The sequence below is a fragment of the Medicago truncatula genome, chromosome 3 (genome assembly GCF_003473485.1).
Source record: "Medicago truncatula cultivar Jemalong A17 chromosome 3, MtrunA17r5.0-ANR, whole genome shotgun sequence".
NCBI lineage: Eukaryota > Viridiplantae > Streptophyta > Magnoliopsida > Fabales > Fabaceae > Medicago > Medicago truncatula.
The window spans coordinates 27,349,577-27,368,278 of NC_053044.1; the positions used below are offsets into that span (position 1 = coordinate 27,349,577).

General features: G+C 33.1%; 1 protein-coding gene and 1 non-coding gene across 2 annotated transcripts; one reads left to right on the forward strand and one right to left on the reverse strand.

Annotated features, from left to right (window-relative positions):
* Window positions 1–2,272: 2,272 nt before the first annotated feature.
* Window positions 2,273–3,106, reverse strand: LOC11437621 (G2/mitotic-specific cyclin S13-7). The gene has a single exon (XM_039832017.1). It carries the CDS (start codon window positions 3,104–3,106, stop codon window positions 2,273–2,275), a length of 834 nt encoding a protein of 277 aa, XP_039687951.1.
* A 4,369-nt stretch (window positions 3,107–7,475) lies between these two features.
* Window positions 7,476–7,579, forward strand: LOC112420533 (small nucleolar RNA R71). The gene has a single exon (XR_003010713.1). It is a non-coding gene; the product is annotated as a small nucleolar RNA R71 (small nucleolar RNA).
* The last annotated feature ends 11,123 nt before the right edge of the window (window positions 7,580–18,702 follow it).

The following is an 18,702-nucleotide window of genomic DNA, read 5'->3' on the forward strand; positions in this document are numbered from 1 at the left end:
ATTAACTTTAATGCCTTCTAAATGAAGGAGAATGCACAAGATCTCTGGGAACTGGGAAGACGTCAAGTTTAGGCCTCTACTTTCTCTGAAATGTTTCAAGTCATCTCAATCAAACAACAATAAAATTTAAAGAAATCTACTAGGTGAAAACAATAAACGACACACACAAATGAAAATCATAAGAGTCCTGTCCCAAGAAAAGATTTATAAGATAAGATTCAACAAATGAAAATTACGTAAATTACGTAAATGTAAGAATAAATAAACAAAGAGATTGTTAATTTAATTATAAAAAAAAATGATAACCTGCTATCGAAGTTGTAGGCGATGGAAGGGAAAAACCTGTAAAGGGGATCCTCTTTGTAATGACAGTTTGGAGGACATCTTGCGCATATTTTCTGATACCATGGCAGAGGGGCGGATTTTTGGCCTGATTTGCAGTAGACTGCAGCAGTGGCTGATACTGCTTCTGCTTCTGTGATTTTTAACCGCCTACTGCCTACAGAATCTGGACAATAGCAATGTGGCAAACTGACCAATGCAAATCAGGAGTGTGTGACAACAGAAAAACAACACAGTCTGAAATGACTCTATCGAAATAGAAAACCAAGTGGAGCTTCGTGAAATACACCTGCTGGCCGAATAGCACCTGATGCAGCAGGTCATCACTGGACAGCCGCAGAGTATGCAACATGTTACTGATGTTATGTGGAAAAAATCATCGTTAGGGAGTTTCAAATGTAACATTCACGCATCTTTTTCTTCTCACCTCAACTTCGTCGATATAGGAATGTGCATTAGAGATGATAGTGAGGATTTTGTTCTTGCAAAAACATAAGTGATTTTAAGCTGGTCGATTTTTAGTTGGATTCAAAATATGTGGTAGATAAATTTCTCAGTCAAAAGGAGGATATCCCCGAGTTGAACTCAAAATATATGGTTTGACTATTTTATTCTTTTGTTATAGTTTGACTTACTGAGTTTATCTTTTGGTAAATACTCATGCAGCATTGTGGCAAGTATATGTAATCAGGACTTGCAGGCGATGGAATGGAAAAATCGGTATAGAGAATGTGAGAATAAATAATGAAGTGCCTGATACTGCCGCATGTGCTGTGGTTTTTAACCGCCTGCAGATTCTGGACAGTAGCAAGGCGACAAACTGACCAATGGAAATCTGGAATGTGTGGCAGAAGATAAACAACACAGTCTGGAATGACTATCGAAACAGAAAACCAAGTGGAGCTTCATGAAATACACCTGCTGGCCGAATAGCACCCGATGCAGCAGTTTAGCCCTGGACAGCGGCAGAATATGCAACATGCTACTTATGTTGTGTGGAAAAAATCATCGTTAGGGAGTTTCAAATGTAACATTGACGTATCTTTTTCTTCTCACCTCAACTTAGTCGGAATAGGAATGTGCATTGGAGATAATAGATAGGATTTGGTTCTTGCAAAAAGATAGCGATTAGGTTTGACTTATTGAGTTATTTTCTTTGGTAGATGGTATATGTAAATGTAGTCACAGACCTTATAAGTACTAACTCTATATTTCAGGGTTAGAAGGGGCTGCCTAGAGAAACTCCTCATAATTTTCTCTTAATTGTTTCATGTTATATCTTGATAATTGTGAATAAAAAACAGAGAAATATCTAAACCATGAGCAGACAATTTAGTTGAATTGGGAAGCATTTATTTACCATTCAATTGAATCAATGTTGCTTTCTTTCTTATGTTCTACAAAATTTGACTCTATTAATTATTCCTTATATCTTCGGTGCCCCTTTCTATATTGCAACTCTATTTACCAAGATCTTAAAAACATAATCTGCTTTTTATATTATTTAAAACAGATAGATATCCTCATTGTTTTCCTCACAAACCAGTATTTCCTCTCATGATTTTCTTATATTTGAAATGATTCATGTGATCTTGGTTCAAACCTTTGGCATATATACACGTATATGCCAGTCTGGTCTTTATTAACTAATCATGTACTAATATTTATTCATGACTGTAATACATATTCATGCTAGTTATTACTTAGGTTTTGATATTTGCTAAAAAATTCAAAACTTGAAATTCACAACATAAACATAACAACATTAACAAATATCACAAAATTTAGATTGAATCATTAAAGCAATTTAATAATGAAGCTTGCAGAATTGGTAGTTTACATTCTATATTAAACGATAAAACAAACATCAACAAGATGTGAACAATGGTTTTCGATAGACAATGAAATGTCACATATTGATACAAATTTCTTAAATTTTGAGAAATTCTTGAGCAATACATGAAACCCTAGATTGATATAAACTTGAAAATTTCTTAAAAACTTCCATGTGTCCATCTCCACAAATTTGAATGCACGATTTCATCATAACATTAGCACAAGACCACAAGTTTTCCTCGGAGTACCCTGTGCATATCTTCAAATCATTGCTCCAAAAGGGATACCTTTCAACAACAAACCTTGCACAATACACGGAACAAGCAGCAATCAATGAAGGCTTGTAGTCGCACACAATAGAATGATTTGTCAAGCTGACTTCCGAAAAGAAAAACACCATATTCTCCATGATCTTGTCTTCATCGGATAAAAGACACGCCCTTATGTTTCTAACAAGAAAAACATAAGGTGTTGGAACCGTTAAAATCCAACCAAGTTTTTGTAGGATTAGCTTCTCCATTTGACATATTTCTTCCGGCATATAAATATAATCAGCCATGTATTCAACATCGTAAACACCAACCACACTTCTTTGTTCATACTTGGAAGCCAACAACAAAGAGGAGAGACCGATGAGTTTAAGTTTATCCACTGTCGTCACTTCAAACTTGATTTTCGAAAGAACACGATCGAGTACGTTGACACAAAGATAGAGGGTTTCTGGCATGAGTTTTTGTTCATAGTGTGTTTGTATTAACCAATCTACAACATTCTTTCTCATTTGAAAATCTACCTTAAACCCTTTTGAGTTGGCCCTAATCTGAGACTCTTCAAGATGATAGAACTTATAGAGATCATCATCATAATCAGTAAACTTTTTTTCCTTGGAGATGAGTTTTTCAGAATCATGTAAACCAAGCATGTTCATAGTTGGAATATAGAGAAACGGGAGAATGGGAGTAGAAAGAAAAAACGAGAATGGGAGGAAGAGAAGAGAATGTGTATGATCGTAGGGTTTTTCTTTCTGAAAGAATTTCTATCGTAAGCTATCTTCTTATATATATTAAAGTTTTGCATAATTTTACTGTTTTAACCCTAATGCTAAGTTAACCCGTAACCGTAAGCTCTAATTTTAACCTAAACTCTATTGCATAATTTTACTGTTTTAACCCTAATGTTCACACCTAATCTCCTATTTTCATGAACAACCGTAATGCTCACACATAATCTTCTTTATATATTAAAGTTAACCCGTAAGCCTTAATTTTAACTTAAACTCTATTGCATAATTTTACTGTTTTAACTCTAATGCTCACACCTAATCTCCTATTTTCACGAACAACCCTAATGCTCACACCTAATCTTCTTATCTTCTTATATATTAAAGTTAACCCGTAAGCCCTAATTTTAACCTAAACCATATTGCATAATTTTACTGTTTTAACACTAATGCTCACACCTAATCTCCTATTTTCATGAACAACCCTAATGCTCACACCTAATCTTCTTATATATAAAAGTTAATCCGTAAGCTCTAATTTTAACCTAAACTCTATTGCATAATTTTACTGCTTTAAACCTAATGCTCACACCTAATCTCCTATTTTCATGAACAACCCTAATGCTCACACCTAATCTTCTTTATATATTAAAGTTAACCCGTAAGCCTTAATTTTAACTTAAACCCTATTGCATAATTTTACTGTTTTAACCCTAATGCTCACACCTAATCTCCTATTTTCACGAACAACCCTAATGCTCACACCTAATCTTCTTATCTTCTTATATATTAAAGTTAACCCGTAAGCCCTAATTTTAACCTAAACCATATTGCATAATTTTACTGTTTTAACCCTAATGCTCACACCTAATCTCCTATTTTCATCAACAATCCTAATGCTCACACCTAATCTTCTTATCTTCTTATATATAAAAGTTAATCCGTAAGCTCTAATTTTAACCTAAACTCTATTGCATAATTTTACTGCTTTAACCCTAATGCTCACACCTAATCTCCTATTTTCATGAACAACCATAATGCTCACACCTAATCTTCTTTATATATTAAAGTTAACCCGTAAGCCCTAATTTTAACCTAAACCCTATTGCATAATTTTACTGTTTTAACCCTAATGCTCACACCTAATCTTCTATTTTCACGAACAACCCTAATGCTCTCACCTAATCTTCTTATCTTCTTTATATATTAAAGTCAACATGTAAGCCCTAATTTTAACCTAAACCCTATTGCATAATTTTACTGTTTTAACCCTAATGCTCACACCTAATCTTCTATTTTCACGAACAACCCTAATGCTCTCACCTAATCTTCTTATCTTCTTATATATTAAAGTTAACCCGTAAGCCCTAATTTTAACTTAAACTATAATTTTACTGTTTTAACCCTAATGCTCACACCTAATCTCCTATTTTCATGAACAACCCTAATGCTCACACCTAATCTCCTATTTTCATGAACAAAGCAAACCGGCATCGCTTTATTTCCCCTATTTCTTCAAAACAAATCGCCCTATTTCTTCAACAAAACAAATCGCCCTATTGAAATAAAAGGGTTTTGAAAGATTATAGCAACATTTCTTTTTGGTAATATTACATTTTTCATCCAAATTAGAACTGAACTCTCTTTGTTAAATATCTACCACAAAATGCACCAGAATTTGGCAATCTATATAAACAGGTGGAAGAAACATTTCGACAAACAGTTAAAGGGTATCATTTACGATAAATGCCAAATATTCGATAAAAGGAAAATTATTTAAATAAAACATTTTACATGTTGAGGTTAAGAATGAGCTATTTTTAGGTACATAATATAACTTTAACATATAATTTTTACAAAAGAATGAAGTAACATTTTGTCAAAAATAAAATAAAAATGAAGTAACATACCAATAATATAACATTGACATATAATTTTAACAAAAGAATGAAGTAACACACGATTGATAAAAATTAATATTTTTAAGGTGAATAAGTGTGGTGTCTGAGGTTTGAATTCCAACATCTGCATATATTTGGGACCATATATTTCATTATCTTTAATATGCATTGAGATTTGTTTTTGTCTACTACATCTACGATCCGCACGGGTGGAAAGTCTAGTTTATAACTATGTATAAGATATGACCTAATTACATATCTCAGAATAAATTCATTAAGTCGGTGGCATGAAATTTCTAAAAAGGGTCTACCTAACTCATATTATATATATTCTCGGAAGGTTCTATATATCTTTTCTTTTTTTGACGGTTTGAAAGGATGTATATTACTCCAAAGATTTGAAATCTAATATTTCATCCCTTCTGGAAAAAAAAACATTGCATACTTTATCCTAAAAATTTGATCACATATCGAGTACAAGTAAAAAGATTGATCAATTTTTTTTGGATAAAAGATTGATCATATTGTCCCATAAGCAAAACTATGTCGCTAGTTGCAAGCACAATTATATGTAAGGATTGGGTACGAACATTGAACCATCTCATCTCCACATTTAAAATATGTGAACGTCATGGGTAGGGTTGGGAATAGGCCAGGTCGGCCTACAGGGGCCTACGACCTGGCCTGCTTTGGCCTAGTCTGACCTGGCCTGTTTTGTTGATAGACCAAGGCTTAGGCTTTTTAGAAAGCATGTTTGGTTAAATAGGCCAGACTTAGGCTTTCAGAAAAGCTTGTTAAGCCTAATAGGCCGGCCTATTAATACTTATTTATTAAAAAATGTTTTTTTTATATTAAAATAATTGCATACATTAAAAATATAAACATTTCTTTCTCTATCTATTAGTCCCTTAATAGACTTTGTTGTTATAGGCTTTTAATTAGGCTTTAATCTAGTTAAAATTTACTTATAGTGAAATAGGCTTTAAGCCTGTTTAGCCTATTTAGTAGGCCAAATGAACTATTTGATGGCCTTAATGTTAAGTAGGCCTGTAATTAGGCTTTCAGACCAGTCCAGGCTTTTAAATAGGTCAGGTCAGACCTAGAAAAACGGCCTATGATAGGCCATAGGCCAGACTCAGACCTATAAATTTTTTCGTAGGCCAGGCTCCTGGCCTGGCCTATTCCCACCCCTAGTCACGGGGTTATTTTTTTTGTGGTGATCGGAGTTTGAACCGCGGATCTTGCATATATTATGCATTTGTCTCTACCAACTGAGCTAAGCTCACGAGGACCGTCACGAGGTTATTTAACCAAACAAAAAAGATTGATCATATTGACATTTATTTAAATATTTTGGAATTTATGTTAGAAATTTTAAATTAATTTTTTTAAAAGGAAATGTAAATTAATTGATAAATAATTATTTGATAGAAATTAAATTTAATAATACATGTCATTTTTTATAATTTTTTTATGTAATGATTACAATTTACAATTTAATAATAGTAATATAATAATATCTTCACTACTAAAATGACTGAAAATATACTGGAAATAACGTAACATGGCTTGTCATCAAACGTCATATATGTTCATGTTCATCAAAGCACCTCATGTTGCGGCATCTACTGTCATATCTGGCTGTTGTGTAAGACAACCCATCTATAAAGTCCGATACTCTAAAAGAAATATGTACTCATATCAGATATGTATTGGATACTGATACTCCACGGATACTCGCGGATACGTACCCACAGAGTATCGAAATTAATTATTTTAATTTAAAATATATATTTTATCGGATGCTTATAAGATACTCGACAGATACACATAGATACTTGTAAGATACTTCACATGACGTATCTTGAAAAAAAAATGAAGGGTAAAAAAGTGAGAATGTGTTGTGAAAAATCAATGGAGGTGTATTTGATTCAATTTAAGATATGAATCACTGTAATTGTTTTTCGCTTTAACCAATTAAAAATTGTGTTTTTTTGTTGATGAATGTAACGAGGGAGAGAGGAGATTCAATCAATCAACATTTTTATTGATGCATTTGTTGATTCCCTAATATATGAATAAAAATAGAATATGTTTTATTCGAAAATTTTATATTTTATATTTTGATAACATATATTATTTTTGGTAAATTGTGACTTTTATGATTATATAGTATAGAACAATAATCAATGTTTATTTTTTTCAATTATTTTACATGCATATAAATTTTAGTATAAATATTTTGTTAACGTATATTAGCCGTAATGTATCATGAACTTCAAACATTTCTTATATAGGCGTACCCGTACTAATGTATCGTACCCACACACACGTACTACATATCTGGGCTTCATTGCAACCTGTCATAGAAGGTGTGAACAGTCAACCACTTTTCAATCCCATGGTGAGAGCAGAGCCTAAGCATTTCCTTAAAACGCTCTCAAGTTTCATAAAGTGACTCCATATTTTTGAGAAAAATATTTGGTTTCTCAATTGAGATATTTTTTTTAGAAAAAAGAACCAAACCGAAGTCCCCCGATAACAACACAAAAAACTTGATAGGCCACAAGCACACATTTCTACGGTATAGAAAAATATTGATCCCACATTTCTATGGCGCAACATTTATTTTTATCTTGTGATACCTTTTCATCCTTATGGCCGCTTGTGCACCATTGGCTGGGTATTATAGGTGTGGATACTGTAACGCCCTAGTTGTTATTTATTTTATTTTGAATTATTTGGAGTCTCACATGTGATTTTATATGATTTTTGGTGATTTATGTGGTGTGTGCATTTTAATATATGGTTTAATAAAATAATAATTAAAATTAGTGGGAATTATTATTATTTTAGAAATTAGGGAGTTAATTAGGATTTAATAGAATTAAGGGGAGTTAATGAAATAAAGGGGAGTTATGTATTGGGGAGTTAGGAAAAGAAATAGTCAGAAAAGCAGTTTCACGTACAACAGACAAGTTTTGGGAAAAGGGAGAAGAAGAGCAAGAACAAGAGGGGAGGGTTTAGGAACCGATTGTGCTGTTTAATCTTTCTGCAAAACTAAGGTAAGGGTGAGATTTACTTTCAATAGTATAGATTGTAATTTTGATTTTGATTTAACATGTTTCTGGTAGAAATTGAGAAATTTGGGATTAGGTTTTGATTATTGGTTTTGAATGAAAAAGTGTAGAAACCATAGAATTGAATGGTGGAAAGAGTGGTTAATCAGGTAGGTTAGTGATGGGTTAACGTTTTAATGATAGGGTAATCATATGGTGATGTTTATGGATGATTTTGGAGAGTTTAGGGTTAAGAGATGGAGCCAAGGAGGTTCCCATGGTAGAAAATCGCAGAAAATGTGTAATTTTAGGATGTCTGATACTGTCGAAATCATGAGTCGATTCTAGAAATCATGAGGCGATTTTGACAGAAAAATCTGTAATTTTAGTATGTCTGATACTGTCGAAATCATGAGGCGATTCTGGTGATCATGAGGCGATTTTGACAGAAAATGTGTAATTTTAGTATGACTGATGTTGTCTTACCATAAACCCTAAAATGCAATTTTCTTCACTCCAAATGCTTCCAAACTTCTTCCTAAGTGTAGGGAATTTATCCTAAACGTATAGAGATGTTTTTAGGAAAGATATAACGTTGTATAAGGGTCTAATGAGTTCATGAGTGGTCCTTGGGGTAGGGATGGAAGTTGTCTATAAGGGTATAGCCTCTCAATGTATCTAAGCTAATATAATTGATGTTGTTGATTACTAATATCCTTGAGTTGTTGAATCCTGTTTGAATGTTTTGTATGGAGCTTGATGTATGAGCATGATTAAGATAAATTGTGCATTTTTCTGGATTGTTGGATTGATTAATGATGAACTATTGATGACGGTGCTGTATGTTTACATTCATTAAATCATACAAGTGTGGAGTTATGGAGAGTTGAGTCATATACATATATATATGCATTTGTTGAGTTGTATGTAGATATACACAGGTTGGGTAGTTGCATAACATCAAAGTGGGAGAGCTTCGGCTCTGGAACGCCTTGTCGTTCAAAGTGGTGGAACACTAGTTGTTCAAAAGCGGTGTTGAGCGGTGAGGACTTAGGTCCTGATGAGAATGCTTTAACCATTCGACAGCGGTGTGGGTCACGGCCCTGATTATGGTACCACGTGCATATTTGCATTTATTGAGGAGTCTAGGGTGTTGTCATGTCATTTGCATGAGTCGGTGTTGTTGGTTGTAGTTGCCATATTGACGATGATGATGTTGTTTGATGAAGTATATATTTATACCTATATAATGATGATTGATTTGATGATGATGATGTTATTTTATGAAGTATATATACATATACATATATGATGATGATTTGATTTGATGATGATGATGTTGTTTTATGAAGTATATATTTATGAATATATGATGATGAACTGATTATATTTAGGGTGTTAGATTCAATTGACGAATTTTAATATCTATATCTTATTGTTGTGAATCTCACCCCTTCTGCTTGAAAATGTTGCCCTTCCTATGGGTAACTTGCAGGTGATCCTGAGTAGTTGGTGGTGGCTCAAGTGTCGTGTCTAGGGCTCTGATACGTGGGATGGGAATTATTATTGTTTTTCTTTCCTATGTATCTTATTTTGGAACTTGATGTTGTGGCCCTATGTTGGTTGAATTATGTTGTTAAGGCTTTATGCCAAGATATTATTTTGGAGGTTTAAACAGTTGTTGATGTTTTGATGATAATATTCCGCTGCTAATTAAATGATGATTTCATTGGATGTTTATTAAATAGTTTTATATTCTATTTAAGAAAAATTTGAAAATGTAGTGTGACATGCCCGTTGGGTTTTACTCTGATGTTGAATTAATTATTATTTAATTACTTTTGGGTAACGGGGTGTTACAGATACCAACGTTCTACCAGATCATTTTCTCCAGTTTGTGAACTTGACAGGTGGTGGCAAAGCAACTCGCGCCTTCCTTCAGCTTATTTGACTTTTGTGCGTTTGGGTTTTATGGAATGAGCGTAATAACAGACTCTTTAATAATGTTGTAACTTATATTCCCATGTTGTTAGATAAAGTTAAATATATGTCTTTAGCCTGGTTGAAAGCCAAAAAGGTTGTTTTTAGGTTTGGTACAGATAGGTGGTGTTCAAGTCCCTTTCGATACTTGGGCATCACTTAATGGTTTGTTTTTGGATGCTTGTTTGACTGTTTGTTTTTAAAGTAATTCCTTTGACACACTTTGTGCTAGAGGAGTTTGCTTTTGGTGGTTAATATATATTCCATTTTTTATTGTTAAAAAAAAAAAAGAAAAATATTGATCCCATAGAGACTTTGTTCGAATACCAGTTTCTTTTCTATGGTGATTAGCTAAATTATTGATAACTAGGACTTTTACCCTTGCTAACGCCCGGGACATTAAAAATGAAGAAGCTAAAAATGTTCCGATATTATTCATTACATAAAAAATAAAATAAATAAACATAAAAAGCATTTAGAGGCGTACAAAATATTGGGTCACACATTTTCGAATATTTCCTTATAAAACTACATTTGAAGTGGTGTTGATTGATGACAGTCCGTCATTCGCTATTTGTAGAGTCTTTTTTATATGTATTTTGATCACAAATTGGAGTTCACAAGGCAACTTATGCAGCAAAAGAGTAGAAAACTGAAGAAAATACAAAGAAGAGAATCGTGCCACGATTTTGTAAAAACGTGACACGATTTTAGAAGACAAAAATCAAGCTTCGACATTGAAGAAATCGTGTCACGATGGCATAATCGTGACACGATCTGACGAAACCCTAATTCAGCGATTTGCGATTCAAGGAGAATCGTGCCACGATTTACTTAAATCGTGCCACGATTTTAGGCGAAATTCTGTGCCTATTTAAGCTGAAGTTTTTTCTGAAAACAGGGGGTGACGATCTGGAGAGAGCCAAGTGCGATTTTGAGACCTCAAGACGGCTAGGAGGGCGATTTCTTCAACCTTCTATCAGTTTGTGTATGTTTTAATTCCGCTATTGATTATGCTATTTGTAAACTCAATTATGAGTAGCTAAATCTCTTAGAGATTAGGTCTGAGATGATTCTTTGTAACCCTAATTGAACCATGTTGCTGTGAAACTCTATTTATTGTGAATGACAATCTAGTTTTTATTCAATTCAATTGTTCTTAATGCTTTTTATATCCTGATCAAATATAAACATGATTTAGTGAGAATGAATGACTACTGACCATAGCTTTCTACTTAGACAGAATTGAATTGTTCTAATAAACAGGGTTAGTCTAGGAATGGATAATCGTTTGTTAGTGATATTAGGTTAACATGCTTAAACCTTCAAAGATTATTAGACCACCTAAGGAATTAGGGGCTGTAGTTTGAGAAGAGGGTCCTAACTCAAGGGATTGATTAGGACTATTTTGTTAACTATCGTGGAACTAGAAAATCATTCATAAGAATAGGTGCAGTATACCAATTAGGGAAACATAGATGATTCGAAAGACCTGATCTCATCTCTCTCTTATTCTTTCCAACTCTATCTTTATATTCTGTTATTTAATTTTATGCAAACCAAAACTACTGCCTAGGGCAACTAAAAGAAATTTATACATCCTAAATATTTACTTTATTGCTAAATTGAGATTAACACAGTCCTCGTGGGAACGATATTTTTACTACTTCGATAGTATTTAGTACACTTGCTAAAAAAATCTATCAAGTTTTTGGCGCCGCTGCCGGGGACTGTTAAGTCATTTCAATTTGGTAATTTTGTTTTTATTTAGGATTTCTGTCATTTATATTTTTGTTTATATAAAAAAAAAATTTTAAAAAATATGATTGATACTCTTCTTTTTCTTCCTATTGTACTGTGCTACTAAAAAGTTTATCCAAGTTTTGCAGCTATGATAGACAGGTTATACCTCCATGACACAAAAGAGATTGATATGTTGAAGTATGAAAAATATATGCTATCTTTGAAGATAGGATATTTGGACAATAAAATCTCGAGATTAAATGAGAGATGTGGTCGTTATGAGGTAGATCAACCAGGTAGTAATTATAAAGAGAAGAAAGAGGTGATCAACATAGATTACAATACTCAACTTCAAAATATTTTAGATGAATTCTTGGTGTCAAATCAAGTTTCATTTGAGAAGTTTGATGTTCAGTGTGGTGATCTTGTTGAGAAGGCACATGAGTCTCAAAGGAAGTTGGTTAAGATGGAGACAGAATGTCACAAGGTTGTGCTAGAAGAAAATCCCAAAGTGAGGAGTGTTGATATCGGTCCGAAATCTGAACCAATGGAGGTAGAAGAAATAACTCGTGTGAAAATGGATGCACGTCCTTCTCTAAGGTGGGAGAGCTTAAATTCCAAAAGAAAAACAGTGAGTGCATGGGAGTATCTGATTCTTTATGCAAAATTCATGGAATTCCTACCAAACAAGAGGAAGAAGAAGGATGATATATTCTTTCTATCATATTTGCCACCCTAACAGTGGTTGAAGCGTCAAGCTCAGTGACGTAAAAGAAAGCGCTTGGTGGGAGGCAACCCATCCTTTTTATTATGTCTTTATTTTCAGTAATTTTATTCCTATTGTTGAGTCAGACAATTGTCAGTGTGTTTGAATAACTCAGTTGTATCCCCCTGTTATGTGATTGAATTTGCACTTGTTTATTATTGATGAATTTGCTTGTTTGTTGACTTTTTCCAGTTTAGTAACAAATATGTGTTCAAGTGGTATTCCAAAAGTTCAAAAGGAGGAGTGACTTGTGTTTCAAAGGCGAAGTGTACGGCAGTGAAAGATAGGTAGTAACAACTCCCAGAAATCTAAACTGTAAGGTTCATGGCCAAATTTTATTTTCAAATTTACTTCTTAAGAGTGTTCCATGCATTTACATTTCTAGAACTTGCAATTTTTCTCTGCTGTCGATTGATCTTTGTCATATACACACTGAGGCAAAAGTGCTTGGTCCTGTGAGCCTTTTGAGCCTACCCTGATTGTTTTGAAATTTTATCCTTTCTTTAGCCAAATTGAGCTGGTAGGTTTAGATCTTTTTGTTCGGTGACAAACTACATTACAAGCTTAGAGACTTTTAGGATTTATCCCTTATTGTTTTTCTGAGTTAGGCATTTTAGAATGTTGCTAAATATTAAGTTTGGGTTTGCTATTGGAATTTGCAACCAATTAAATTTGGGGTGGGGATACTAGAGAACAAAAGAAAAAAGAAAAAAAAATAAACATTCTCATGAAAACAATATGCCAAATGGTGTATTAAAAAAAAACAATATGCCAAATGGTGTATTAAAAAAAAAAAAAAAAAAGAATAGAATGAAAAAGGGACAAGACATTGAAAAACCGAGTAACTTCAAACTCGATTGTCCCGGTTGTTATAAATAATCTCTAGTATCCTTGCAAAATTGTTGTTCCAAAAGGTGATTGAATGATGGATTGAATTTTGTGCTTAACTTCTGTAGGAATGCCTAACTCAAATTTTGTGTAGCCTACTTATCCAAATATATCCCACCTTCACCTAAGCCCCGTTATAACCCTTAAAGACCTCAAAGTGTGCATTGACATTGATTTTGATTGACGTTTAGAAACTTTTCAAGCTTATGGTAATATGTAGATTGCATGTCGACTGTGTGTGAACCTTTTCATATTTTTGCGTGGAGTTGTGAATTGGTGGTTGCTAACAAGTCAAACTAGCTCATCTTAGCTAGTAAGGTGTTGAACTTTTGGTTACTATCGCTTGATCAGGTAATTGTTATTTTACTGTCGATTGTCAATATTACAAGTAAATTCCTTGAGGACAAGGAATAGTTCAAGTTTGGGGTTGTGATGACAGTCCGTCATTCGCTATTTCTAGAGTCTTTTTTATATGTATTTTGATCACAAATTGGAGTTCACAAGGCAACTTATGCAGCAAAAGAGTAGAAAACTGAAGAAAATACAAAGACGAGAATCGTGCCACGATTTTGTAAAAACGTGACACGATTTTGTAAAAACGTGACACGATTTTAGAAGACAAAAATCAAGCTTCGACATTGAAGAAATCGTGTCACGATGGCATAATCGTGACACGATCTGACGAAACCCTAATTCAGCGATTTGCGATTCAAGGAGAATCGTGCCACGATTTTAGGCGAAATTCTGTGCCTATTTAAGCTGAAGTCTTTTCTGAAAACAGGGGGTGACGATCTGGAGAGAGCCAAGTGCGATTTTGAGACCTCAAGACGGCTAGGAGGGCGATTTCTTCAACCTTCTATCAGTTTGTGTATGTTTTAATTCCGCTATTGATTATGCTATTTGTAAACTCAATTATGAGTAGCTAAATCTCTTAGAGATTAGGTCTGAGATGATTCTTTGTAACCCTAATTGAACCATGTTGCTGTGAAACTCTATTTATTGTGAATGACAATCTAGTTTTTATTCAATTCAATTGTTCTTAATGCTTTTTATATCCTGATCAAATATAAACATGATTTAGTGAGAATGAATGACTACTGACCATAGCTTTCTACTTAGACAGAATTGAATTGTTCTAATAAACAGGGTTAGTCTAGGAATGGATAATCGTTTGTTAGTGATATTAGGTTAACATGCTTAAACCTTCAAAGATTATTAGACCACCTAAGGAATTAGGGGCTGTAGTTTGAGAAGAGGGTCCTAACTCAAGGGATTGATTAGGACTATTTTGTTAACTATCGTGGAACTAGAAAATCATTCATAAGAATAGGTGCAGTATACCAATTAGGGAAACATAGATGATTCGAAAGACCTGATCTCATCTCTCTCTTATTCTTTCCAACTCTATCTTTATATTCTGTTATTTAATTTTATGCAAACCAAAACTACTGCCTAGGGCAACTAAAAGAAATTTATACATCCTAAATATTTACTTTATTGCTAAATTGAGATTAACACAGTCCTCGAGGGAACGATATTTTTACTACTTCGATAGTATTTAGTACACTTGCTAAAAAAATCTATCACTGATACAATCCCCATTGTCATCTGTTGATAATATATTCAGACCATCCCTTGATGTAACACGTAATATTGCAACATATAGTTGCCCATGTGAGAAGACCATCCCTTGATATTTCTTCATCTGTTAATAATATCATCTGTTAATAATATCTTCAGACAATCCCTTGATGTTTCTTCATTGTTGGACTCATCGTCATCTTCTTCATTGCAAGTCTATTTGATAACAATTGCTTCAAATTTATGAAGTTTTGGATCAACCAACGGGACAAAAGGTTGGAGTTTGGAACCAAAATCCTCAATCAACAGACCAGGCAGGCATGAATTTCCCTACAACAAAATTGCACATTTTTAAACCATAATATTTAGATCAAGACACAATAATGAAAAGAATGAGTGTTTAAAAAAGAACTTATGTTGGTAGGATCAAATTCAACCGAATATGTTCTGAATCTAAGTTTGAGTGAGTTGACAAAGATGTCTCTCTCGGAAGTGGCAGTGGTTTGAATGGGTGCTAATCACAATTTACATGGCTTAGCATGCATTGATCTTCATAGACTATATACATCAGAGACCTTATATTCAATTACAATTTACACGGGTGAATGCAAAATGGTTATTGATTACTGCCATTCTTTCATAGCATGCAAAATATACAATAATGTAAAAGCTCCTTAGAAATTGTGTATCATTTCAATGATGGAAACTACAACTCAAATTCTTGTTTGTCATGGGAATCAATTTTGAAAGGTGGGATATACTAATGTAACTAATGTTTCCTATCAAAGATGCAAAAGTATAATTTGAACCAACAAAACACCCTATTCTCATTACCGAATTATTAACAAAACCCAATAAAAATAATTATCCTATAAAAATAATTATCCTATATTATCCTATATTTCAGGTTTTGACTCTTCTGTCCAATCTTATATGTCCTACAATAAACTTCACCTCTTGGTTCTTCAATTGATTTATAAGATTATGTAACTATAATCATATGGTAATCCAATTATATTTGGCAATATCAAACTTCTCCTTTTAGTTATTATCTTAATGTGTAAGATTAAATAATTATAGTTATGAGCTTTTGACCCTCTTTTGTATCAATATTTTTTTTTTTATTATATAGCTGCAAACTTGAAGAATAGTGGCGGAGCCAGGAATTTTGTAGAGTTGGCCAAAAAATTTGACCGTAAATTCACATGTGACATAATATATAGTAGAATAGAAAATTTAAAAAATAAAATAAAACAATGATAAGTTTTAGTGACAACCGTAACTGTAGGTAAATGTCCATACTGTTTTTAAAACGGTCTCTTTAGAATTACCTACGGTTGTCCCCGTGAGCATAACTCAGTTGGCAGGGACATACATTGTTATATGCAGGGGACGGGGTTTGAACCCCGGACACCCCACTTATTCACCTTGAAAAAGTTGAATACTAGCCACTAGACTACTTGACAAAAAAAAAAAAAAAAAGAATTACCTACGGTTTTGTCCGTAGGTAAAGGTGGAAAACATGCAATGACAACCATTTGTCAAAGACAGACAAATTTATCTACGAAAATTTTCCCTGTATTAACGGAATTTGGCTGTCACTAAAAGTCAAATTTCTTTGTAAATTTCTTATTATGATACAAAGAAAGTATGGGTTGAACTCGGGGTGCCCATACTAGCTAGGTGGTAAAATCGTCCCTGATGAAGAACACTAAAATCAAATTAAAATATTTTAAAGATGTTACAAATATAAAGACGAGGAGAGAAATTTATATAGGGTTTTTGGTCCCTTTCTAGAGTTAATTTAAAGGACAAGTAACTAGTTTAATTGCATTTTAGTTAAGTATTGTAAAGATTTCAGCAGACAGACATGAAAAGACAGTAATAGGAAAATATGATTGAAGCCATGAACATACACCAAACCAAACAACTATGTAATTGTGTTATGCCTTTTTACAAGTTCACTGGTGTTGATTACTGGGACATAGTCATTAGGGATGTTTTGGTGGCAAGACATGGATCATAAAGTGAAGAAAGAAGCAAGACCAGCCTGGTCGTAACTCTTGACATGTGCTATGAGCTATGTGTCACGAGTTCCGAGAGAAAATCAAAGGTTTAGCCTCACATTGGCTTAGGCTACGCGCAGCATAGCTGCGTCGTAAGCATCTGAATAAATTGCCATGATCAGTCTCGCACGAGATCGCGTTGTGGATCATCAAAACCGTGTTACGAGTATCGAAAAGAAAAGGCAACATAATTGTTCTTGTCAAAGTTCGCCTCACGAGATATATGCTCGCTTCGCGGGATGCCTTTCCCTAAAACCTTGAAAATGCACGCCTATATATCCTTACCCCAAGGTTAGTGAGAGGACACCTTTCGACGATTAAAACACGGCGAAAGTGTGATTTTAAGAGTTTCAGAACGATTAGAGCACTTTAGAATCAGAGAAATCATCATCAATGATTATTTTCTTATTTTTTTATTCATATGTATTAATGTGTGTTTATACATCATGAGTAGGTAAATGTCTATAGGCTAGGTCATTAAAGATGAGCTTTCTATAATTGTGTCAATCATGTAACTTTAAATAATTACTGGACTTTAGACCCGTACGTCGCACAGGTCATTTCGACTAATATATAAGAATAAGTAATGGTAAAAAAAAATCCTAAAATAAATAAAAGATGAAGAGTATTATACATTTTACTTACGCAAGTTCAAAAAATAAAGTAGGAGATGACATGAAATCGTTTAAATGGAAATAATAGGAAGAATTTGTTAATAAGAGTGATATTTTTTTTTATGTTTATCTGTTTATTGTTGTGTTGTAAACAAAATAGAAGGAAATTATATATATATATTTTTTATGTTTATCGGTTTATTGTTGTGTTGGAAACAAAATAGGAGGAAATTGTTATAAGAATAGGAGGAACGATTTTTAAAGTTTATCTCTTAATTAAACAGGTTTAATTGAACACAGGATGATAACGTAAAAGTCATCATAAAATCTAGGTTAAAATTAGGTTAAAAATTGGCTTACGATTAACTTTTATATATAAAGATTTGGATTTTAGTTGATTGGTTTTGTTATTTTATTCAATTATAGTCGTGTTTAATTCCTTATCTTGTAGCAGAATTTTGTCATCACTATCTTGTCGGATACTATAAATTGCGATCAAAACATGTAGCACTGTACCTTGTATATATTTTATAATGACTTTTTGGTCTTTAATGTCTTACATCAATGGCTGATGAATAGTTGACTAAGGGTAGAGTCCAAACGATTTTCTACAGGCAGGATAACCAAACACTTGTTTGATTAGATTAGATGCTTCACTACTCTTTGGCATATCAGAGACAATGCTCAAATATGGTCTTGAACCATTTTTTGAATAATTATCAAAAGATACAAATACTTAAATTGATTTAAATTATTTTTTGTCATGAAACAAACATTATGGGATATAACTGTTCTCTTATTATCATCAAAATTATATCGGTCAAAAACAAAAATGAATTTAGATAGATATAAAGGTTAAAATTCAATATTCTTTTTAATATTTTACTAAAAAAATCATTATAAAGTCTTGAATTTATTTACTTTTA